This window comes from Acyrthosiphon pisum, chromosome A3 (genome assembly GCF_005508785.2).
Source record: "Acyrthosiphon pisum isolate AL4f chromosome A3, pea_aphid_22Mar2018_4r6ur, whole genome shotgun sequence".
NCBI classification, from domain to species: Eukaryota; Metazoa; Arthropoda; class Insecta; order Hemiptera; family Aphididae; genus Acyrthosiphon; species Acyrthosiphon pisum.
This window is the reverse complement of record NC_042496.1, coordinates 12,463,170-12,491,115: the sequence shown is the minus strand read 5'-3', so window position 1 is coordinate 12,491,115 and position 27,946 is coordinate 12,463,170. Positions and strand designations below refer to the sequence as shown.

Below are 27,946 nucleotides of genomic sequence, written 5' to 3'. Positions count from 1 at the left end.
TATATGTATGTGTTTAATGTTATATAGCTGCTGTTAATGATATAATATATAATATTTTTATACATGGACCCATATTATATAATGAATTCTCTCTTGGCCGCTCGGTGCAGACTTTTTAACTTTTAAACCCACAAAATGTAAAATAAAAACTGACCGTTTTTTAATGAACCGGCACAATAATGAGCAACGGAGACTGCATCTGACGATAGGTATATTATATGGATTTAATATCACGTATTGCATTTACGTACGTCATGTAAAATATATTATAATAACAACTAAATATAGCTTACCTACCTGACCGTAGTTATAGGACCTATAATATAGGTACCTAACTAATATAATGTTTTAAGTGATAAAGTACGGGGGGCATCGCACTTTTTAATAATATATAAGTCGGTCGGGCCGGGCTATTAAAATAATATGATTGTTATAACTCGTGCACGGCCAGGGGATTAATCGATCAATTATTGGGTATGGGGTAGTATAATATCAACTGTGCAGTGTAATGACGTTATTAATATAGTATTATATAGTTTCACCGCATCTGCTCCATCGCTGCGTCGTTGCTGTGTAATACGAAACGCGTAATTAGATCAATATATACGTGACTATGCGTAGGTAGTCCTAATTATACTTAATATTATAACCGTATAATAATTTCACGTGTTTAGTATACAAAGGCAATATTCTTCCGCGAGTATATACCTATTTTTTGTTATAATAATATGGTGGTGTGCAGATATATACCTACGCATATTTTTTTCTTCAATATTTATAGTCAGTTCCGTGGTCGTAAAAAAATCACGAGTTATACACTCTAGTATAATATTATACTACACCATTATTTGTTTTAGATTTTATTTTTATTCGTACCTTTATAATATGTTAAATATCTATATCTATATTATATTATAGGTTTATATATTTTAATATATATTTGCGTCTTATATATACCACCTATCTATGTTCTCATTATCATTCCCATATAACACAGTACCTAGGTATAGGTATATACAATTTGATTAAAATCATTTCAATTTCCTCTTCGACTAACAAATTCCAGGACCATAACTCATAATGCCCAATTAAAACTTTCCAAAATAATATATTGATATGCCTAAGCAGTAAGATGTTATCTACGATTATTCAATGATGGTTTGAAGTATTATTATTTTTCAGTTCATTAGATCGATTTTAATAATGTAAATGTCTCGTAATATTATTTCGTCTAAACTTTTGGTTGCCAAAATATTGTATCCAAATAGATTGTATATTTTTAACTGGACTAAATTGGACATGTTTGACTAAGGTATTCCACGCATAAGATGTATTTAAGAAAATAACATTTAGAATTAAAATATAAACTCGAAATTTGTTTTTTAATTTAAATAAATTATTTTACAAAATATATTACTTTCTCAAATATATGGTATTATTTTTGCTAGAATAGATTTTCCATTTTTTCTTAATATCTATAAACTACAATTTTCATACTTCATGAAAGTGATCATTTTATTTATTTACTAACTCAATTTTCAAAAGTCTACATAATTATTATAATATTATATTTATCCAATAATGGTCCAACGTTTGTAACTTTTATGACGGTTATTAAAAAAATATTTTATCCTCATTATTGTAGGGACTTATTCTCCATTTTTGTTTTCGTTATATCAAAACCGATTTCCACGCGTAAACCGTTTTAAAACACATGTTCAATAACAATAATTATAATAATAATATGTATTATATGTATATTGTATATATACAATTGGTGAATGCCGTGTATTCTTCGGTTCAAACCCAGGTATATAATAAAACATTAATCGTCCCTGTCTAGGCCACCGTTTTCGAAAACATAGGCAGGTTAACATCACTCTGTATAATTAACGGCTTGTAAATCAACCGGTAGACAGTTATATATTTTATATACACACTCTTATAGTAGGTACATCTGCACATAAATGCCTCTAAACTGACGTCCGTTTCGTTTTCCCACCCATTACTGTGCATTGTTTTTGGATTTAATAATATTATATATTATTGTGAGCCGAACAGCATTATGTTTATGTTTTAAAGGTATTCAAATTAAATAATATTACACGAATCATACGACTAACTACAGCATACATAGTTATGTTAAACGATACACGTATAAATTAATATAATCGTGTGCTACACTACTATACCATATAGGTACTATACTATACTGTTTGTGTTATTGTTTATCGATTTGAAAACAAAATATAATATAATGCACGTGCATCTCTGATGAACTCTTATTTTCAATCTAAATATGATTTCCCAATAAAGTGTTATTGAAATTTTTAATACCGTTTGAGGGCGGTGTGTTCATATATTGTATAGTATACTATATTCACGTTTTAAATTTAAAACAACTCTCTGTTATTCAGCTGTCGTCGTCGTCGTCCCTTTTCAAATTGGATTACGGTTATTGGATCAATTCAAACGTCAGATCTAAGCGTTAAATTCAAAGTGACGCGATGTGTTTGGCCTCGTCGACGGTGAAGTTTGGTAAAAAATAAAAAAAATAATTTTCTTTTATTATACCCAATTATACCCCCCGCTCCCAGGGCCATCGGTCCTCCTAGGCCAACGATTTCGAAATAAGCACCGACACAAACTCACGCAGTCCGGGATCTAGAAACGATAATATAGCATTGTGTGTGTTCCCCGGCGGTGGCCCAAACATTAAGGGGGCCGAAATAAATCTCAAAAGCATACAAACACGCGCGCGCACGCGCGTAATAGAGCATAATAATAATAATAATAATAATAGTAATATGATGGTATTGTATATTGTGCGAGCGACTTGAGTGGTGGACTATATATTGTTAGGTATAATACCTACTGCATGAGTGAGTGATCCTCTCTGTCCTGATCCCCGTCGGTACTTGGTCGTATATTTACACTGTACCATTACACATATATATTATAAGCATGCACATTGCAGCCAGCGTTTGCCCAATTAGGTTCATTATACGAGCTCACACACATATATATATATATATATATATATATATATATATACACCACTAAACACAATATATTACGCAGGACGGGCTCCACTCGTCTGTCTGTATAATATGTCCGTCCGATTCCACTACAGCAGCCAGGCAGCTGTGTGGATATTTGGCATTATTATATAATATTTGAAATACCCCTTCAAGTGCACGCGGATATTATATTATTATGTCGAAAATCTTCGAACCGTCGACGGCCTCTTGATACACATAGTTTTACGAGTACCTCTAACCGCATGCACGCGGTTCCGTTTTATATACGTATTTTTGGCATCCGCCGAACAATCGTCATCGTCTTTTGTCCTCCAAATAATTATACGATCCTCTGCCCCACAGTGGATTATATGGTTTTTCATCACTCAACGGCCTATACATGTTTTATTATGGACTATAGTATACACGTCTGTGCGCACCGCAAGTTTTATACCTCAATTTACACACCGAATGATTCGGCTATAATATACAATATCGCATCCCACCACAAATACAATCACTGCACAATAATGATAATATACATAAAGTATGGACGTCGGGACGGCAATATAATATATAATTTACAATATTCATATACATATATAGTGACGACTAGTCGGCGGCCAATGTCTGAGCTTTATCACCGATACTTGTCCGAGAAAAGTAGCTTTATTATTTTAATATTTATTATCATAATACCAATTATGTATAGTATTACGTCCAGTGATCCGTGCCGCCGCGTCGGTGCGTATTATGCGACTGTATTTAATAAATTGCAATACGCGTGTCTCCGTCAAATTTGTATATTATTATATATATTACGTGTCACGGCGAATCGCATGTAAAATAATAGTATGTGTACGCTGAGAGTGTTTTATTTCAGATTTATGTACCGGGAAATCGTAAACTCAATAAAGTAGTAGCCCGTACCCTACGAAATACATAGTATTATTATTTATTTATACACGAGCGTTCTTTACAGACAAGCCGCCGCCGTCTGCAACGTCGACATCGTCGACATCGTCGAGACGTCATTCGTAATATTATTTTGTCGGTAAAGTAATGTGTATGATGATAATATGCGTTTGTGTCCCTTAGTTTGTGTAATTTATAATATATTATATACCAAACCTGACCGACGGAGGGCGACGCATCGGAAACCGCCTTCTCTTTGAAAACCATTCCTGTATTATACGGATGCTGCGTTTTATTAGAAACAAATACGAATAACATAATATTATTTATTATTACGAGTCATCAATCATTATAATATTAGCTATATTTACCCTGGCGACATTATTATTATACAGATACCTCACTCTGTACTCACCAACTCTTCTCTATATACAACACGCGTTTTTAATGAATTGTTTTATTATTACTATTATACATACCTACCTGATACCTGTACTGCTGTACAATTTCGATTATGATAGCGGAAAAGTACAAAAGTATCGGTTTTACTTGCTCGTCTCGGAACGCGTTAGAATAACAAGTATGGTACATTATTACGTCTTAGGAATTGTTAATTACATGAAATAAAAAATAGGCATCTACAATGTTATCGTATAGTCATCGAATAAAATGTATTAACCATTCGAGAATACGGCGTAACGAAAAATCACAATAAAAAGATATCAAAAATATATTTATTTTTATTTTTTTCAAGAACCAAATTCGCGTGCACGTATCAGATAAAATACTAACATATATAATATCTCTATACTATAATATTTGATAATCAAAAATGTTCACTAAATCTCAATGACGGCACTACAACAATAAACTATAAAACATTATTGAGTTACCTACATAAGGAGTGAACCCCGGGGAAAATATTTAAATACGCATTATATTATATTGATATTTTAGAGCTGCTGAAAAGAGGGGCCAAGGGAGGACTGTAATGAAATCATAATCGTCACTGTTTAAGCAACCCTATACGGATAGCCGTCGACAAAAAAGAAAGATAACTATTTTTATTATATTTAAGTCGTGCGATCATAATATTATGCGGGCAAAGGTCTCTCTCGAAAAACGCCGCCACCGTTGTTAACATATATACACCGCGCACGTCGTAAAAACTATAATATTATATTATCGGTTTTCGGCGCTGCGGCGGAGATCGCGTGACGCGCGCACGTCATATACGTCGTGCAGCGTGTATTAATAATACATAACAGTACAATAAATATACATATATAATACGTGTAGAATTATAGCGTATGTATCGCGTGACGAAACCCGTTCGAGCACGATCGATATAAATCCGCTTTAACGCCACCGCCACCGCCACCCTCACGCGGGTGCATGTACGAATATCGCACAGTATTATAATAGTTGGAAGTTTTTTATTATCATCATCTCCTCTAGTTGTAATAATATATATATTATTTCTGTATACAAAGTGTACCGTGCGGGTACACACACATCTGCAGTGACGAATTAATTACGTGAGCCGTTCGTGTGTTCGTCACTCGACCGTGACGTCACAGCGTATGTATAATAATATTTTATCTATTATAATTCCAAACGATCTTAACATACGGTTTAAATGTATGCATGTATATGGTATAAAACCGTTATGTAGACGTTAATATCGATCCTTTGAACACTCGGCGGGTGTGTTTGCCGTGGACAAAGTTTTGCCGGATATCCCACCGTGATCACCGAGCGTCATTCAAACATTGCCCGTGTTTTTGCGCTTAGGAAATACGATTTTCAGATCGTTTGCGCCTGCAGGAGACTGCGATTTCATATCCACTGGTTTTTTTTTATTCAACCGGAAGTCGGCACATATTACGTTTTTGTATTTCCGGTCTGACTTGTACGCGTGCCGTCGTATTACGTTGGATCGGCTTGATGGAATCATTTCTACGAGTGACGAAAACAAAAAGACTACAACAATCGAAAACCGATCGGCTGCCCTTCGCGTCGCAACGTGCTCGTAGAACATATTATACTCCTAAAAAGCTATATATATAATACGGGTATATACGTCGTCGTGATGCGTTTAATTGACCCCTAGCTGCACCAGCCAGTGTGTGCGTGTGACGGCGGTCATTCGTTTTATTGTTGCTGCAGCGTCCAACATCTGGCCATAGACGGACATAACGCATAGGATGGAGGAGTAGCCGAGTAGGTAAAAACACTGACTGTATTTTTCCACAAACGTTTAATGATAATTTTAGTGCTGAGCAGACGTAGAACAACGCTAAAAACAGGCGTTCGACACTTCCGATGCAATACGGAATCGATTTGTCGCAGCGATTAAAATTCACGATTTCGGAAACGCCTTAAAAATGTATCCCGTAAAACCGCGGGCAATAAAAATCGATAGTATATAGTGTACGTGTATAGCCACTTAAATTCGTGGTTTAAATTCTGCGTTGAAAACACGATTTCAATGCATTTTCAATGAACGTAAAAGTTTTATTAGGTATTATTATTACTATTATTATTTTGGCCCGAGCTCTATAGCTCACTAACCGCAACGTATAAAAGTTAATCGTTAAACCCAATTTATTTTACGAACACGTGGCGAATAAAGTGGATCACGGTTAATGCGGGTCGTGTATCTTAAAACAAACTTGACAAATTGCGGTATTTTGCACTAAAACACACCGCTACTTAATAATTTATATAAAAAACCGAAAACAGCAATATCTAACTCTATTATATGATTTTAATGCATTTTTTTATTTTTAAATTAAACCTCGATAAAGTTTTGTAGACCTCTGAGCTATTTAATTATAATTATATGATTTTGAAACGGTAACATTTGCTACAAAAACCAAAATTCCCATGGAATATTTTTCCCTCAGGTTATTTAACAGACAATATATTATTATTATTTTTGTTTTTTACTGCGGGTTACAATAAAAAGCACTTTTAACGAACGAAGCACTCAGTTCAAAAGAGTACACAAAAACTATTTGTTGAATTAAATATTACATTTTTTTATGCCTTTAAATCTCGGTAGTAAACACTAAAGTAGAAAAATATAGTAAAATGTATTTCCTTTTTTATAGAAATATATTAAATTTATCTATTTAACATACTATGTCATACATTTGGCGTTAATTTTTCAATTTTCAATACTATTTTCTTTATTAACTGGGTATACAATTAGAAGTGGCTATAGGTACCAACATTTTGTATTTAAACAGCATTGATGAAAACGTGAAGATCGCATTCCGTAGAGGTATGGGAATGATAGGTTATGTTCGTAGTATATATAGAATATAGATAAATGATAAGCATTTGACATTTGTGGTTTAATTTCGAAAAAAGCAGGACTGGAGCCTTTGGCGAGGGGGCGCCAGATGCACTGGGGAAAGAAAACCGATTAAATTCGTATATGACTAGAAATAGCTATAGGGATGCATGTGTGCGTGTATATAGCTATATTGTATATTGTGCGACCCAAAAGCAATCAATCATATATTATAACGTAACCTCCGGAACCACTATTACTGCCTCTCCTCCGCGCGTCTAGGATGAAATAATAATATATAACTGTCCGACCAAATTTTGCGTCCACTGCAAACGCGAACCTCTGTGTGATTATTTCGCGGTGCTTACATACATCAAGTCCATTAAGGTAACCTCCGGAGCTCATTGCACGTTTATTATATCATCGAAAATCGAACCACGCGCAGGCGCCACGGAAATATCGTGTTTTCGTATATCAATTCCAAAAACCGAGAAAACGATACCTTAACTTCTGAAATGCAAATATACGGTCTGAAATAAATTCCGCGCTCGGTGGTAGGTATATGTACCGTATATAATATAATACATTTATATATATACGTAGGTATACTATATATATATGTACTATACCCGGCACGGCACATAACGGTTACGCTGCTGTGTCTGATCGTTTCCCAAAAGCGTATACGTACTACATATATATTATTATTATTATTGTGCACTGTAAACAGGCATAGGACATAAATCCTTCCGAGCTGCAACAGCGATCTTATCCGCAAAACTGGGGATACCGTGCCCCGAACACGTCGGTATGGTATAATACGGCAGAGACGGCACGGGGCTTCGTTTTGTTTTACATTTTTCCCCTCCCGTTCTTCTTCTCGGTACGGACTCCTACGGATTTGAGAGTCAACGTCGTACGATAATAATGATCATATCGTAGTATTAGATACTTGTGTTAATACTATGTCGTCTTTTTCCCAACGAGCATCGCCGTCGTCATTATTCGAGACAAATATTATTACGAATTCAAATTTATTATTACTTATACTTATACATAATACGCATCAGAAATTTTCGTTTAGGAAAACAATATACCATAAAAATACGCGCAGTATTAAAATCATCAATTTATATTACGTATATTATAATAATTTTTTTCAAATTATAACACATAATTATTATACTTTAGGTTTATATTTTTTAAATTTGTGTTTTCGATTTTATTTGTCGTTTTATGGTGATAATATTATTTCATACGTTATTCACGTATAATAACACAATCATTATTATATTAATATGTACGTGACCATAATATGTAATATGTTTTATCGAAAGTCATATCGTTGCTACAGTGTTTGGCGGTATGTATATACTACACATCATAGTATTAATTATTGAATATAATATAATATATTATCATTTATCAGTACCTATATACGTTATACAGTGTGCACAAGTGTGCAACTTGTTACTAGACACTATACATAGTTCAATCGCAAATAACAATCACACAATATTGTACTCGGTATACAGGACGACTTTCACACGAGTGTACTTTACTTCAATATTTATCTGTGCTATATGCATCACTGATTATACCAAACTATCCATAACTTACAATTATTTCGATATTATTATGCGTACTTTGTTTTAAAAATTAAATTAAAAACCTATACGTATATAAACATTAGCTGCAGTATCGATTTGTTACAACGTGTGTAATCGCTTTACATGTAACGTGGTTTAAAATTAACTGCACAGTCAGTCTATACGATGATCCGCGCGCATCGCGACAACACCGGAGAATTCGACTAAAAACATTCCACCGGCTCGTCGAATCGTATACTCCGCGTGTTTTAAGGGCGGCGAATATATACGGAAGAGGGCAGCGCGAATGCCGAAACGTTGTTGTTGGATTCTTGACTTGGGTTCAAGTATTTTCCGGTGGCGGTGCAATGCATCGATCGGTCTCGTACATACATCACGTACGCACGCACGGACACGTCATGTACATAAATTATACCATCAAGTCGACTGTCCGCGAAAGTATAATATTATATACTCCGGAACTGATGTACTCTGCAGCACTGCAGTGTGTCTGTAGGACTCTGCTAATGTATTTTTTGGTGGATTACGAGTTTTGTTTTGGTTCTCTCGGATGAACTGTACATCGCTGTATGGTTCGACAATAATAATAATAACATCATACTGGCGGATTCGGTGAATCGTAAAATACAAAACTCTGAATAATAGATCTTACTATAAGCTCGTATTTTTATATTATATTTCAAATACCACTCGCGAGCACCTATACCAAATAATATACTGCACACACATGCGTGCGACGGCAGTCAACTAAATATTTACTAAATATATATCATGTAAAGTATATGTTTCCCGTGGTCTCATCCCTATAGTTCTAAGTATAGACGTGAGGGTGAAAAGGAGTCGTCGCCGTGCTGTGCGGCGGAACGATTATCCGCGTCGGGGAAACTGCGCAAGCAGGCGCCGGTCGGTGACGACCCGATGCGCACCTCATTAATACTATGTTATATTACATAATAGTATGCCTATTATTATTTTTACGAGAAATACGACCAAGGCTGTCTGTCTCGGAAGTCGCTCGGATTTATATACTCTCAACTGCAGCAGTGGTATCCGCGAATGCGCGAGACAACATATACCTACGATTTACCGACGACGCGTACAGCTGTGTAGTGGCGTCACATTCCGTAATGTTTATGGTGTTTTTGGACTGCAGTGGCAATATTATTATCCGACTTGGTTTGATATTTCGGTGAACCACATATGAAAAAAAAATGAACAGTATAATAGTCCACGTTATTTCCTGGTCCCGGCAATGGGTTTAATATATTATACAATATATTGTATAGATTACGAAATTAATATTTTAGCTCCCGCTTTACCGGATATGGAGGATAAACAATTATTATTATTATCATCGTAATAAACTACTTTTTCTTACTCATATATAACATAATATCAGCCTCGAGTATATATTATATAATAACCACATGCATTAAAGAAGGTATACTCAAATAAAATATGTATGGGTATAGCTAGTTGCAAAATATAAATATTTTATATATTTGTTTAGTACTTACGACAGGAACAAAAATAACGAACCCAAAGTAATTTTAATCGAAAGAGTGTTAAAGAAATAAAATTATCTTTGCATGCCAACAAAACGTGTAAACGACGAGGTTCAAAAAGAGCCCGAGGGATTTTTTTTCCGATGAGTTTAGATTATCATTTAGAAGCGATTTAACACCGAATTAACGTTTCCGGTTGTAAAACGTTTGTCATGCTGGCGGCAACGACGGTTACTCAAATTCGTCCAATTTGTCTGTAATTTACTGACCGAAGATATATGCATCGATACCATCTGGTTCATGTTGCTCTCGTATAATTACTTCTCCTTGTGTTTATTGTAATAATTGTACGATTGCTTTCGCACGACAACACTGTAATCCGCCCACATTTATCGCGACCGGTCTGAAATTATGTATGATGCCGGTGTGAATGAATTATGAATTTTACAATTTCAACAAACACCTCACTTAAGACAAATTAACACAATAATAATTGTAATTTATGTTTCTGATTAAAATTAATTTAGATAAAATATAGCCAAATGAGTTTTCAACTTTAATAAATCCATTTATATAGTAGGTACCTAATGAAAAAAAAACATTTTTTTTTTCGTGCTTCTAATTGTATTTTTATACATGTTTGTTCGTTTAATATTATGATTTTACGCTCAAAACAAAAATTAATCTAATCTAATTAATTAATTTTGTTTTTTAATTTTAGAATACTATTAAAATCCGAAAACTTTAAACGGTCTCTTTTAAAATCAGTTAGGACAACAAATCATTTTAAACTTGATTAGTTACTGAGATTACCGAAAATTGGACCAATTCCAAAAACGCTGGCAACTTCTACTATTTCTATCATTTGCTCAAAAATAACGATCTGTTTGGATAAAATCTGTTTAAATATAAAAAAAAAAAAATAATATTATTGTGTATTCGGGTGGACACACTAGTCGTCTTAATAACGCGTGTGTGGGAATACGCGACCGATTATAAGAAATCCTTTACCGTTCGGCCGACAGGATATGACGTGTTACGCAAACAATTGAGATCCCAGATTGTCGACCTCCACCTATTGTGGACGTTGTTCGGAAATTGAATGGAAGGCCAAACATCAATCACTGATTGTGTCTTGGGGGTTTCGTACGAGAGGGGATGGGCGGGGGCTCATAGATTTTACCGCTGAATTCGTACTTTTACATATACTGACCACTGACCAGTGTCCAGCGTACTAAAAAAATAATAAACAAATAAAAACTATAATAAAGTATCGTAATTTCCTATGTTTTCCCCAGCCATATTCGTTTCGTCGTTTTTATATAAGTAAGATGTTTACTTCACGAACCGTAAAGGGACGGCAGTAAATGATACATTATTCATTAGGGCTGCCACCAGGTAGGTAATTGGGCTCTTTCCTATCTCTTTGGACAACCCTGCAGCCATCTGTTTCCATCCGATATAAAACTTTCCATCTCACTTCTGTATCTCTCATGTGATCTATAGATGACAGACTTCCTGGTCGTTATGCAAAACTTCCATTACCATTACCATGATTCTCAGCTGCAGAAGAAGTGTATACCAATCGATCGACACTGTATGATATTATATAATATAATATTATAGTATAGGTACCTACCTATATATTTTATGCTATTGAAAGTTTTATTCGTAATAGGTACGCACTAGAATAATTCGAATTTGTAACAGACAAAACTGGTAACTCTGTGAGCTCAGACCATACATTAATAGTTATTACGTATATTAGATATACATACAACTTATACATATAACTTTATGTATATTTGTAATTTTTATTTTTTATTTTTATCGCTCGTTGGTCATGCTAATAATATTATGCTTAAAAGTACAAACGGGTTTTTTTTAGTTCTAGTGCGTTTCTATATACTTACAATTATTAATAGAATTTACAAGTATGTCTACATACAGTGGCAATGCATTTAATAAATACCTACTTAATTACCTACTTTATTTAATTACACTTTGCAGTATTCCTGTAATTCGATAAAAACGTATAACTATTATAATGTAGACATTATTAAAACATAATATTAAAATAAATGTATGCTCAGTAACATATTGATGTTCGTGTTACATTATCATTGAAAAAAAAAATGTTTTTAATTTAAATTTAATTAGCCAAATTATTGTTAAAATTCGCGTTGAATGTTTAAGTTGAGTAAAGTTTTGCATTCGTTTCCGTCTGTTCCAGTTTTTAGTAACTCACGTTCGAGATTACAATATTATTATCTGCCTGTATACGGCAACCATCCCACGCGTAAATATTATAGCTGTTATTTATACCCCTTTTGTGCTGATTGAAAACGTACAACTCTTTGTGCCAAAGGGGCTAGATATTTTGAGTATATCACACGAAGTGTTGAGATGATCGATCTACGGTGGGTGGGTTATTACGATAAATCAATAAACACAAATACTTGTTGAACACTCCGGGAGAGCCCATGGGGCGGTTTCAGATCGTATACTTTTTTCTCTTTCTGGACCGCTTTCTTTCGGTGTACCGCGTCGATGGTAATCTCCTCGTGCCCCGGGCTTTATCGGATGTAGTTAGATAGCCTAAAACTTGGATAATTTATGCGTTTTAATTCAAAATATAAAGACGTGTATATAATATAATATAGTAAATATATGTGTGTACTGTCGTCTATATAGTTTTCTACACTGTGGCTAGATGGAATTTCAGAATTTTCTTCTAGTTTATTATGTCTTCGACCAGTTTTTCGGCGTAAGTACCTAATTTGCTTTTATTTTTCAGTTGGACTTAAAAAGTGATTTCAAAATTGTATGAACCTTGTAAATTATTATAGAATAATATTATGTGGTTATACATAAAATGTGTATTGTAAATATTCTTTAAAATAATATTTAACTGTAAAATCTAAACTTAATATAAAAATAAATACCATTCATTTAAATATATTAATATGATTATAATGATCATAATAATATTATATGTATTCACATGAAATTTGTTTGCACAGAAACAGGGATTTATGATTAATTATTAGTATCTTATTTTTAATTTTATGTTTTCATCTGGTTCAGTATTAAAAAAAAAATACGATTACATTTCAATTTTCAAGCTGTACGTCGTACAATATAATTTGTGTAATGCACGTGGACGTCGTCTTGAGCCGTCGTCGCCGTGCTGTTACTTTTATCGTCGAGCTCAAGTTTTAACAGCGTCGTAAAATTAAAAAAAAAATATACGCATACTTCGTTCAATCTCGTATACAAAACTTAACCCTTTCTGTGTGATAATTAATATAGAAATTCATTTTTAGTTCCTCTGTTGTGACTAAAGAGCAACATATTTTTAATATCTTAATGCCATACTATGTTCATAATAATCAAAAACCTATTATTACACCCTCATAAGAAACAATGATATTATAATATTATGTATATTGTATAGTAAATACACATGGGTTTTAAATTTTTATCTAATTCTTCTTTAAAACTTCTCATTTTTAAGCTGTTGTATTGCTTCTAGTTTATAGTGTGAGACCTACCTAACGAATTACTTAAATTCAGTTATTTTAATATTGGTAAGAAGTTACGTGTTAAATATAATACGTGTGATAACTATTAATACATAATTAGTGTTCTTCAAACACTACACGTCCTAATCAATAATTCAATATAATAAATATATTTTTATACAATTCGTGCAACCACATAGGTACATTATACGTATCTGTAGAATTTTTACCCGTCGATTCTTTGATCGTATACATTACGCATGTATAAAGATTTCCCAGTGGACCTTAACTGGATCGAAAACCGCGTGAAGTACTATATATATGTATATATATATTTATTTTTATATATATTTTACGATTCTATCCGATATTTTTTTATGAGCAATGAGAGGGTCGCGAGGCCTATCGTTTTCACTTTTTACGTTTTGCCTTTTCGTTTTTTTATTGCTTCGTTACTGTTCAATTTATTTATACTCACCACGAAAACAAAATTACAAAAACCCTCGTTCACCGCCGATTTTTGGCCTACTCGGTTCGGGCGACAGATGGACGTGAAAACTCTAAAGTGAATCCATCACCACCAACTGTTCCCACACAGCCTATGTCAATCTATATGTCCGTGTTCTTGCAGGACCATTTGATTGCAAATTAATTGCACGCGTTTGTTATTTGCTATACCATACACAATACACAGAATGGGGACAAATCGTTAAATAATCAACTCCAGTGTTCAATACTTAAGTACAATATTGTATATTACAGTCCCTGCACACGGTATATATGCGTGAGTCAAACTTTTACATTTTAAAAATATATTGAAATGTCAAAAAAAATTGTTTTAAAATTGGTAATATTTTGTGGTGCCTATATATATACATCAATAGTCCATTTATAATAGGTATAATAGTTTTCAATAAATTGTACGTATATGACGCATTTTCCCAACCGTACATCAAAGAACCATCCAATCTGCCACGCGCGTGTCTGTAACATATAGGTAGGTATGTATTATGTGTACATTTTTTTTCCTACCTATGAGAAAACGTTTTAAAATACTAAACAAAAAGTTGCTTTTTTTGCAATCCAAAACCTTCATTTGGTTTGTTATTACACAATAACGAGAATCTTCTTTGATTTAGTATGATAGTTTGTATTTAGTCAATTATATTATTTGCCTGTAGTTTGGCAATATATTTTATTTTATTAACTATACGGAATAAACTCTTTAGAACATATTATATACACATTATAATATATTAATATACACTTATTTAAAATTATTACAGCTACATTGTTTTTGAATTTTGTTTGAATTATAAAAATCACAATATCAATACTCTGAGAATGACGCCGATGATTCACAATCGATTAAAAAAGAATTCCATGCAAATCTAAGTTTATCTGTTCGTGCGATTACGTCGCTATATGACGCTATATTCATAATTTTCCAGAGAACTGATCAATTATAAAAACGATTATTTGTTACTTTAAATGGAATATATATTATGTATAATAACAAATGGAACATTATTACATGTATACTACACGAAATCGAGAATATTATAATTCATACATAATTTAGAGCCATCCTTAAAATATTGAAAACTTACCTTTCTCGAAATTGTATGATGTTATACCTAATATTACATTATTATTATTATTACCATTAGTAGTAACTATAGTAGTAGTAATAGTCGTAGTAGTAGTAAACGTACCGGTCTGGTGTGGGTGCCGGCCCTATATATCTCACTCGTATATACGAATATAAAAAATAGTAAATAATATATACATTATACATAATATAATATGCACTCCCCAGAGGCTAGTCAGTGGCGGCAGCTAACCAAACGTCCTACTCGGAACAGCAACGTTCTAGTATATGAGTATGTGTGAGTGTGTGTACGTCATATGTATATATGTAGTGAGTATATTCTCTGAATAATGATAATAACACTTCAGCATATAATATAATGTTATATTATATCTGGGTGCAGAGGACCAGGAACGCCTGTGCAGTGCAGACGGTCCTATTGCTCGTCTTCGTATTATATCGCGTCGTCGGTAACATAAACAAAAATCCGCCGCCGCGAACTGCGTACTCGTATATTATAATATGTTACAAGGTAGGTACTAGAAGTGGTTCTGGTATATATAACTATATGTGGGGTATACGTGTAAATGTATTATATTACCGCACATATAGATAGGTGCACGAATTTTCTGTTCAACGACAAGTCCCGAACCACGAGCGAGGCGATCGGGTAAATACCTACGTAATGGTAATATTATTATTATTGTTATTTTTTTTCACAAAATATTATAATATATCGCCGGCGAGACACCCACCCACCAACGCCTATACATGTATGTGTATATACACGCGTATAGTATGTAGGTCCACGGCACATTTTTATCACATTACACCGGTTACATACTATGCACATGCGATCTTATCTCTCCCCCCCGGATAGAGTCGATATATATTATTATATATTACAATATAATATACGAGGTATTTACACGTGTTTCCAAACTCGGCATGGAGAGGTACGCCGCGTGTCCAACGAACATACGCTGTATAGGTATGCGCGATTATTATCGTCACTACGCAGCGCGCACCCTTTCAAAACGAAAATACTTGTCGTTGTTTTTGGTTTTCCGTGTTTCGATGAAAAATCCAACAGTTTTTTTCCTTTTCAACCTGCAGTGAACGCCGATCTATATTGTTTTATTTTTTTTTTGTAGATCGCAGTACGTCGTTCAAACGCCCAGCGCGGCATTGTGCACATGAAAGTACTATAGTATAGGTAGTCGTTCAACGTCTTATTTTATCACCTTCATGCACGTTAGGCCTTCATAATATTCAGTCCTATATATTATTCAGTATATAAATAATAGCATTTAGTATATACTGTACAATATCTACTCAACGATAATAGGTAAGGTGGATACAATATAATGTGATTGTGTTCCTAACGACCTAATGTAAACGACATGCACGATTTTAACGATCAATTTGGTTATATACCTATGTCCTATAATCTATATAAATATATCGCTAACCGCCGTCTTGTAGTATTATGTGAACACGATTTACGCGCATCTATAAAATATTATGTATACATAGATTGGGTTATATGTGTATATGCGTTTTTCTTATTTTGGGAAAGCGCAGAAAAGGGTTTTGCTGATGTAATTGAAAAGTTCGGAAAAACAGAAAGAAATTCGATTTCGTTATGTATTCAAAGCGTGCTTGAGCTCATTTTACATTCAGCTCGCACGCCAGACATCTTCGGTTGTCGAATGTGCTCACGCACGTGTTATAAGCTGATTTCTATACCGCTTTCGAGTAAATAACTTTTCTATTTTAAACGTTTGCTGGGTGTTTTCCACAAAAATTGCCAACATTGTAATTATTTTAAAACGCATATAAATCGTATCGGATTGCCGCAAATATATACTAACAATACTATAACAATCGTGTTCACACAATATTTAGTGCACTATTGACTGTTTATTGTCCCAATTGCTTTGCAGATGTAAGCTCCTACTATGGTGAATTAAATTTACATATATATATGAAATACCCGTGCAGAGATACTGAATTAATATTTAAAAAATGAGGATGGGCATTGATAAAATCACTATACCTATGTACAAAATATGTCATTGTAATTGGATAAATAATGGTAAAATTATACTGTTTGAATAATACAATCGATCAAGAAAGTAAACACGCAATCACAGCAGGGCAGTTCGGGTGTAAAAGTCGTCGTGTACAATATTCCTAGTTCATACATCTATATATAGTTTCCACACGCGCACGCGCGCGTACGTATATGTTTGTGTCTATATAACATATTATATTAACATCCGATGTGACTTTTCGAGGGGAGACGAAAAATAATTTCAAAGATATAGGCGCGATATCGTATGATGTATAAAATATATTATTATTTCTATAAGTCTTGGTATATAGTTCAAAAGTTTTTCGAAGTGTTTTGTATACGCTGTGGTTCAGGGGCAATAGTGGGTGAGGAATAAGGGTGTGTGTATATTGGGAGAGTTGTGATAACAGTGGTCGAGGTATGTAAGGTCATCGCAGGAAGTAATCCTGGAAAAACAAAAGCTGTGCTGAAGTGTTTCGGGCGGTCGTCGGGATATCGGTGAGGTTAGTATAGTGGTAGATGGGTGGTGGAAGGGTACGTGTCGTTGTGTGATGGAAAAATAACAAGCAGTCGTCGAGTCGAAAACATTTTTTCGGTAATGGAAAAGTAATCCAATATGTATAGTGTATACGCGCAGATGGAAGAGAGAGGGTTAACGGTATGGGCTGCAGATGAGATGAGGAAGAGCTAGTGGTGGATATACGAGGTTGGGGTATGGTAGTAGTAGTAGTAGTAGTAGTAGTAGTAGTAGTAGTAGTAGTAGTAGTAGTAGTAGTAGTAGGATGTGAAGGTGAGGGTGACAGTCGGTCGGGGTCAGGGCGCGGTGGTAGACGCGCGCGTGACGTTAACGAAAGACAAATCATGCGACAAACGGGTGACAGGTGAAGGTGACAAATTACCGCCACCACCGACTGCAGACGTCTCATCGGCGGCTGTGGCGGGGCGCTCTCTACGGTAGTCCCGGTTAATTAATATTATTTTCGGACAGACCTTTCGAGGCGAGTGAATAATAATATATTATTCTATATAAGAGCTGTACCTACATGTATAGTGCTTGCGATATAGGCTGTATTATTATTGGTGGATTTCTTATTACAGTTATATAATACATATATACATATAATGTATTATATACAGCTGCCGTGCACGGACGTAAATGGAACGTGTCGGAAAAGCTCGATGGAGTGACACGCGAGCGTTCGGGTTTGGTTCAGATTGCCAAAAGCTGTTTTGTTCTGAACGGTCGGTAGAAAACTTGATAAAAGTACCTATATCACAGGATAAGACAGAAACCGCGTGATTTATATATATTTCGACGAGATGACGTTTGTGTTACATCAATTGGACGAACATAAAACAGTTCTACGCGTGACATAACCGTAACTTAAAATTCAGGCGGCGCGCCCCTTTATTACTCTTTACCTTCCTTAAAATATAGCTTACACGTGGTTTTATTTACATCAAACCACATAATCATGGACCACCACACACAATCGCATACCTTCGCCTCGAATGGCAACTGCCTTTCAAAAATATGGTGTACTTCGTCACGCCACTGTAATATTATATGAGCTGTGTAAATATTTACGTTGGCTTTTGTTTATTTTTCTAAATATTATTGTAATTATTACGACATTGTGTGTTTATGGCGGTCTTGGCGTATAGAGAAATGAAACCTTGCACTTATTGAATAGCTCCAATTAAATGCAAAAACGATTGGGACGATCAGAATAGTTAAAAAAATATATCGATTGATCTCGTTGATCCTAATAGAAATACAATGGACCGTGGTAGATTTTCGCCCAACAGTACGATAGTACAGGTATCCGATTGAAGGAAATATAATAACGTATTATATATTATTGTGATCGCGTTACTGCAGCTGTGATCGAAACTTATCAATATCGGCAGAACGCGATTTGCAGACGCGGTGATGGCGAGCACTCAGCGTATCCCATATAAATAAATGTACAAAAAAAAACGTCTCGTTGCAGGTTCATTAAAATTTGACGTCTGTCCAGTATACTATGAATAGGTACACCTCCAATAATCATATACGAGTTATTCCGCTACATGCCATATGATGATATTATTATTATAATTATTATTATTATTATTATTATTATATGATGTAGACCGCGTTCGTATGCTTATCCACGCGATTTAGTTTATTCAACGCGCTTTACATTATATTTTGTATATTATATATTATTATATATCGACACGATATCCGAATGTGCGAGCGGGGCCAGACGGATAAATCATTAAAACCGTCCGGTCATGCGGAGGAACGAGCTCCCCGCCGAGATTACACCACGGTTATATAATGTTTTCCAGCCCTTCGAAAAACCGTCGTGTAATATTTTTTCTTCTTCTTTTTTTTTTTATCTTAAAGACAAACCGCCAAGTGTACGTTCCGCACGCATCACGACGTCCACTAAAAACAAGTCGTTAAAATAATCGATAGGATACGAAGGCGTAGATTTACGGCGGCATCGGTCTTCATCGCCGTAACGCCCGTCCCCTGCTCGCTCGTTGTTGTTGTTGACCCCAACGCCGCGTGTTCGCCGTCTGGCTAAAAAACATGTTTGATAAGTAGTATTACTTGAAAACGGAAAAAACTAAACGCTTTGGACGGTACGTCGTGCATGGTTGTTATCATATCGCTCGCGTAAAACAATGTACACGCGACTGCCGCAGGCGCCGACTCAAAAACTGGGCGTTTGAATACGAAACGTCTAAGTTAGCCGCGTGCGAGAAAAACGTTTTCATTTTTTTCACTCGTCAAATCGGACGCCCGTTTCTTCGATCGACCCAATCAATAATCGTCTCGTGCACACGTAACATTTTATTTTATTATAACGTTCAGACGATTTAAAAGCAGCTAGTAGACCGGAAATTGTGAAATAAGGAAGAAAAGCAAAGTAAAGTACAAAAGGTTATTTTCCCGCGTTTCGGCAGTATACCTACTTGGTTTTATTATTTAAAATATAGATAGTATTTATTATTTTTTTTCGAACTTACTCCACAAATTTCAGTCGATGTGGTGGCATGTACTCCGTGTAGTTAGGAATATTATAGGTTTATAAGAGGTACCTACTGATAATATACATAATATAAATAGAGTATATTTTGGGCCTTGGTTAGGCGTTATGAATATTCCCGAAGATGCAATGGAGTCTTGGAGAAAATAATATCGTGACGTGAAAACCCTCGAGGATTATTTTTTTTTTTTGTTATATACCTATATATTATTATATTTACTCCTGCGTGTGTAAAGAATACCAGTACAATAACAATGCACATAGTAATAATATATTATACGACCGTATATTATAGATATATCGAGCGGATATTTCGGAGCTCGGTCCTTATGACGATACGTATATATTATATTATTTATACGATATTTTAAAAAACTTACCGGGCACCACCTATGTACTTACACATATATAATATATTATTATCCATCGGTTTATACATGTACCGTGTTTTACAGAAGGCGTTCTTTAAATACGCGCGTGTTATCTAAACTTTATTTTCGTACACCCCGAGCGTGTTTCGTCAACATCGTTCTGACTTTATGGCGCGTATCGCGTACCTATATGTAATATAAACGTACGCGCGCGCCCACGACATTATAATCTGATTATATATTATCACCACGCCGCTCTAATTATAGACCGAGTTAAAGATTAGTACGATAATAATATCGTACGGAGGTGCAATTAGAGTTAGTCTATACGTGTGTAATTTCCAGAGGGTTTTTATCCGCCGCATGTGCTGCACAGTGTGCCACGTTGACGCACCGCGTCGTCACCGTTGCTCTACTTACTTATCAGATCATCCGGGTACAAACACGCGGCCGTGTCTTGTCGACAGCAGCGAGACGAACGGAATATTAATAGGGGTGAAACAAAAAAAAAATCATAATAAATAATAATAATAAAATACACGTATTTCATAACTCCTCCCGTGTTATGTGTGCGGGGGTCCGATGTCGAGAGACGAGAAACCACGACGAAAATATCGTCATATCCTCGCTGCATGCTGCTCTTGCCGTCTCTCTCTCTCCCTCTTTCTCTAGGTGCACGTTTGACGATCGGAAACGGGTTGCATATACATAATACTATGTGTGTATGGGTGTGCGCCACTGCAGCACACGACACTCGTGTATCTTAACGAGGTGATCTTTTTTTACGTAATATGACACTCGTTTTCGGAGACGAATTTGATTTTCCAAAAAATTGCTGATACGTTAAATACCAATAATTTTAATTAATTTTTACGAGTTCTTCGTTTTTCATATTTTTCAATAGGTTATAAATATTTTTAAATACACAACAAGTTACTATAAAATAGTGCTTTGGATTTGAAAAGTATATAATATTACTTGCAGTATTACTCTGACTTACAGTCTTACTTTGTAGTATGACTATATAATATGATACATATTATTGTTTACGTATCGGTTAGATGAACACTAAAATCTGTACCCTAATAAACGCATCCTCATAATGTAGAGTAGTCGAGTGCCATGCACCCGCATCGAATGGCAGTCGAATAAACGTGGGAAAATCTGAAATAACCAACATCATACATATATTATATCATATTGTCTTTGTGGAGACCGATGCAATGGTCGGAAGTTCTCTTGAAAAATAAGTTCTATATGTGATCTTTAATCACGTTGATCAGGACGCTGGTACTATTGTATAAAGTATGTTTCAATCTGGCTAATAATTAATAAGAGGGGGGAAATTGGACTAGAGCTGCAAAAAACTTCGGACAAAAAGATTTTTTTTTATTTACGTTTTCTATTTGTCAGTACAATCTATAGTTTCTTCCTATATGATAATTTCTCAGAATTTTCAATGCCCATGTGCCATGTATATTATATATATACACATATTGACCCCGGGCGTACATCGTTACACACGCGACACCGTGCGTTGGAGGTGTTTTCCAATTATCTAAAAAATTATCCAACGCGACCTGTCTGTCTGTTGGCGGCGGCGTCCAAATGGTTCACGTCTAAAAAGGATAATTACAACAAAGAAATTTAATTACCGCAGGTGGTAAACACGGTTACTCCTTCGTATTATAATCACGATTATGATTATTTTTTTTTTTTATAAACGAAAACGTCCGAATTTCGTTTACCCCTTTCGGATGAACTGGTGTAAACCGTCAATTAGACCGGGCGGTATCCTTTTTCATTGAAATTGGGAAACACCTCGTCAATATAACGCGCATATACCCTGGTTTGCCACTATCTCCCGGTCCGTGTAATTATGACCCGTCGCTGTCAGGTATCGTACACACCCGATAATAACAACATTGACGGTCGTCGTCGGTATCATATTATAATAATATAGGTACCTAATATAACCGAGCAACTGTTTTTGAAAATCTCAACAATGACCGCTAGGCCAGAGGTGATATTTCGTGCGCATTGTGATCGATATAAAATTATAATATGTATAATATATTATAAATAATATTAAATCTCGTGCATTGCACCGGTGAAAGTTCTCATATGTATTGTACTATTGCTGTGTATAGTATAGGTACCATGTATTACATGATGTTCATTCGAGTAGTTCGGATTTAATCTCGAAATCGAAATTGTTTTTTCGGAACAGAGCGTAGTATTGTCGATTCCTGATTTGCTGCACGTACTGTTATATTATTACTATTTTGTAATATTAAACGAAATATTTCGTAAGCTAACGTAGGTATGTACTATATTCTAGGCGCTATAGCTATAATATCACTGTGGCAGCGAACCACACCGCCGATGCCTTTCATCTTTATTCGCATCATCCGAATACGAGTACCACCTACCTACGTTGCCTGATCGTATATTGAAGTAATTTTGATTCGGTTCACACAGTAGTTTTGTATTACAGTGAAATACATGCACAATATACATACGTGTGTGAATCCGTGGAGGTATATAAGTACTCTTCTCGTCCCAGCCTTGTTATTAAAGGTGACGTGTTCCGAGTATAGGTATAATTGTATAAAGAACCTATATGTATAAAGAAATTCGTTATTTGGTATATATATAGTAATGTACTATGTAGGACATTATATTATAATGCTCGCACCCATTCCATCTGTGAACAATCGTATAGTGCGTACTCATAGGCGCCGCACAGTGGAACGCCGTCTCGTTTTCGATAAATTAAAATATTTCAACCGGTCCAAATGACGATGACCGTTTCCTATATGCACATTTACGTATAGGTGTGTATACGCACAATGGGGACCGCACTAAATCTTTCAAAACATCCCCCTAGCTGCTACAATAATAACAATAATACCCGGTCAAGAAGGTTTAAAGCTGGATTAAATCACAAAATAAAACAAAAGGGTATTTAAAAGCTGAGTTTTATTAAAATTTAAACTGCGTTCATTTGCATATCACTGAGGTACGGTATACGTAGTGGAACAGCGCTTAGAAACTTGTTATTGTTTTAACAATACACTCGAAACATGAAAAAATATATAATATACGTATACGGAGCGGAGAGAGTGGTGTAGCGCACGGCACAAAAAGAGCACTTTTGTATTGTGTACATATATTTTTTTTCCTAGAGTGTAATTGACCTTAATTTTCCGTATATAGAACGTTTGTTTTACTTTTTTTTCCGTTTTCGTATCGTAACAACACAATGAGAACGCACATTATTAATACCTGTTGGTCAACACACATATAGAGAATTGTACAATATATAATATAACATATATTATCTGCTACACAGATACACACACGCGCGTGTGTACAATATTATTATTAATACAATGAACGAGCGCCCGTATAAAGGGCGCACAGCAGAGACGTATATGCAAATGTCATCGGCATTTTATATATACGATATAAAATGTATGATGTATATATATAAGGATAATCAATATATAGAAAATCGATTTATGGTAGAACAGCACTGGTGTAGTGGAGATAATTATAATGAGCGAAAAAACAATGACGGAAACACAATCCTCATTGTCGACATAGTCGACGTGTGTACCTATATATACCATTTTACCTATATACCATTAATATTTAAAAGAGTGCGCCGATTAGAATCTCATTGATCTTTACTTTTCTTATTGTTCCAGGTCGTATTGTATGAATTGGAAGTTTCAAAGAGTCTGATGGCACAGCAGCTATGATGTCGATCAATTTGGTTTGGCTGTGTTCCCTACTGGTGTTGTTGGGTCACAAATGGACCGACGCTACAGACCTATGTAAGTATCACAGTAAAAATAACATTCTTATGGGAAAATAAATAAAGGTTATATACGCGTTCAATTTTGAGTTTCCAAATATAAAAATTTATTAAAAAAAATAAAAATAGTCGATATCTATTTAATTATAAACTTTATAACTTATAAACAAAAAATAATACAATCAAGTATATCAACAATCATACAATGAAATATTAATAAACTAAAAAAAAAACAAAAACTAATTTATTATTATTATTCTAAATATATATTGAAGTTTTAATAAAAAGTAATGAATAATAATATTATTATATCTATTTAACATTAAATAAATACCTACGAATATATTTGGCGTGTGGGATATAAATAATTGAATGTATTATATATATTTTATTTTGAACCCCAACGTGTTTTTGTCTGTCTGCATGATGACATTATAGTAAAAGAATCTTGTTAACGTACACGCTGATGAAATGCGTGCTATGCGAGGATGAACATTCACTGACGACATTTTAATGTCGCATTAAAAAGGCGAAAAAAATCAATGAATATATTTAAACGACTGAAATGTAAAATTATTTTCCTCTTCAATAAACATTTTATTAGCGATTGTTATATCTGAGTGATTCGATCGCCACGGTGAGGTATGGAAAACGCAATCCATTAGTTAATAACTTTTCGGGTTGTGGTTATAATATATATATATAAATATAAAAATGGCTGCAGCTATACGTCATATAATAATTGCAACTTACACTTAACTTTAGTCCATAAATGTAAAAATAAAAGTAAAATGGTTCACCTTGCCGAATGCACTTTACTTTACTTATTGCCGTGACATATTTTTTCTTTCATGTATAATCGTGTTACGTGCTTATAAAATTTATTTAATTATGATACTCGCGTGTGTAATATTATTAGCTATGATGGTATATATAAACAACAATTATATATGTAGGTTAATTTCCATAAAATTATTTTAACTATATAATAATAATTGACTCAATAAACCTAAATTGCTCGTTTCAAAAACAGATTTATCGCAGTTGTATTGATGTGAATATAATATAGTTCTATCTAGGATTATTAACAATTTATTATTGTATGAAATACATTTTTATACAAACTATATGATAATTTTGTGAATTTATGAATATCCAAAATGGAAAAATGAATTAGGTAGTACCTAGGACACAATAAATAGGACGAGTTTGGGATTCGCTTATATTATGTGTGCATGAACACGATAGTCGTATATTTTATTATTATACATTCGAATAGGATTCTAAATGTATATCGATTTAAAGTAGTGTTAGATAAGTAAGTCATATTTTATACATTTCAAGTAATGTTTATTTTTTGAATTACTACGGAAACGCAATAACCCAAAATAGGTATATCGATTTGTTGAAAACCACACATTTATTTTTATTTTTTCAATATTGTATACAGTTTTCCTTATAATTATAATCCTACCGCCCAGTGAATTGAAAAATTACTAATTTTATAAAATGTTCTAGTTATAGAATTATTACATAGAACATTTGGATTTTTAGTAACAGAAAAAGTTTGATAATTGTCGTAGCAAATCCAATAAATTATTTTCCTTCGTATATTCAGAATCTAAAATATAGCCAAAAATATTAAATGAGTATAACTAGGATAATGTTTGAATGTTGTGTAAAATAATGCAAAACGCTGATATCGATGTATCGATAAATCTAATATTAAAAAAAAAAAATAGAATATTGTCTATATGGTTAATTATATAATATTTAAATTTATATGAAAAGAGCATATTATATTGCATTAAAACTACATCATCTGCATAATAGGTCTGGAAATTATTTTTTGTGTAGTAAAAAGTTATGCTAAATGTAGTATTTTATAAATTTACTTGAAAACAAACAACTTGCTAGGGAAAACGATCTAAAATCGCATACCAAAAATGTCCTCGTATAAATAACCATCGCAATAAAAATATACTGTGTGTAAGTAAAATAGGTATGCGTCTTTGGCCTCTGCTATTGTAAATTAAAAGCATGCAGCGGTAGTTGGTCCTTTTCAATCACAACATACGGGATAAAAACCACGCCGCCACGTTATTATATGATTCGAACTATAGGAACCGAATAGACAACAAGTGGCATTATTGATTATAGTTTAATAATATTGATATAAACAACTGGCGTCGCGTTTCCGCCAAGCATATTATAATAATAAATCGTAGAATTTCGTACTCAAACGTATGTACTTAATATATTATATTTAATATTTCTACCCGCGTATCGTTTCCGCGAAAATCTCGTTAGGTGCAGTATGCAGACATTTTACAGATACCTACCATAATATTGAAAACTATTTATATAGGTATTATGCACAATATTCGTATTTTAATTTATAACGTAATATAATATGTACGTTTATAGTATGGTGTTTTAAGTTTTTAGTTGTTATCAATCGCAGTAATAACTATCGAATCTGTATTATTGTTAAGACCGTTCGTTGGCTTTCATCGACGTTCCAGTCTATGGATGGGGGGGAGGGTTGTGCTGTGGCTGGGGCGATCGGTGCTTACCGTGGTGCTCGGTCTACGGGCGAAGGGATTCCAATTAAAAGTTGCGGCAGGTGAGCATTGCCGAGCGAGACGCGGGCAACTCTGCTGCGACGGCGGCAAAAACTATTTTATGTACACCGACTACACCGTTTGTGTTTTTGCGAGTGTATGCGTGTGTGTTTGTGTGTGCATACGTCAGATAATTAATCGGAGGGGGCGCAGCTGTTCTAATTATACGAGTGCACAGTTTATACCTCCCCTCCCACGCCGTATGTTCCGGTCGTGTGCGCAGACGGATAGTGTGGCGGTGGCAGCGGCGGTGGTCCGATTAATTTTTCAACGTCGTGCGCACGCCACGCTAGATTTTCGGAAATTCTCCCTGCAAATTTATTTATCCCGTATAATATATCCGTCGATATATGGTGTGTGAGAGAGATGTACGTGTGCCTCCGGCGAATGTTTCCGTTTCCGCGGTTCCGCTGACCTGCACGCTTCCATACAATATTTATATTTATAAATATTAATCTCCAGACTAATCGGAGTTATAATACTATGTGTGGGCTGTGAGTCGTGAAAAATAATGTCGATGAATTTTTTTGACGTACGTCTG

The 27,946-nt window shown here is 34.4% G+C and overlaps 1 protein-coding gene across 3 annotated transcripts in view; it reads left to right on the top strand.

The window, feature by feature from the left end:
• LOC100162767 (discoidin domain-containing receptor tyrosine kinase B) overlaps nt 1-27,946 on the top strand; it is a 134,919-nt gene that overhangs the window by 53,434 nt on the left and 53,539 nt on the right. For all 3 annotated transcript variants that reach the window (XM_016808569.2, XM_003247965.4, XM_008189990.3), the window contains exon 3: nt 24,672-24,800. In XM_016808569.2, coding sequence (XP_016664058.1) covers nt 24,722-24,800 — 79 coding nt within the window. In that variant the 5' untranslated portion in view covers nt 24,672-24,721. The remainder of the gene's footprint in view (nt 1-24,671; nt 24,801-27,946) is intronic.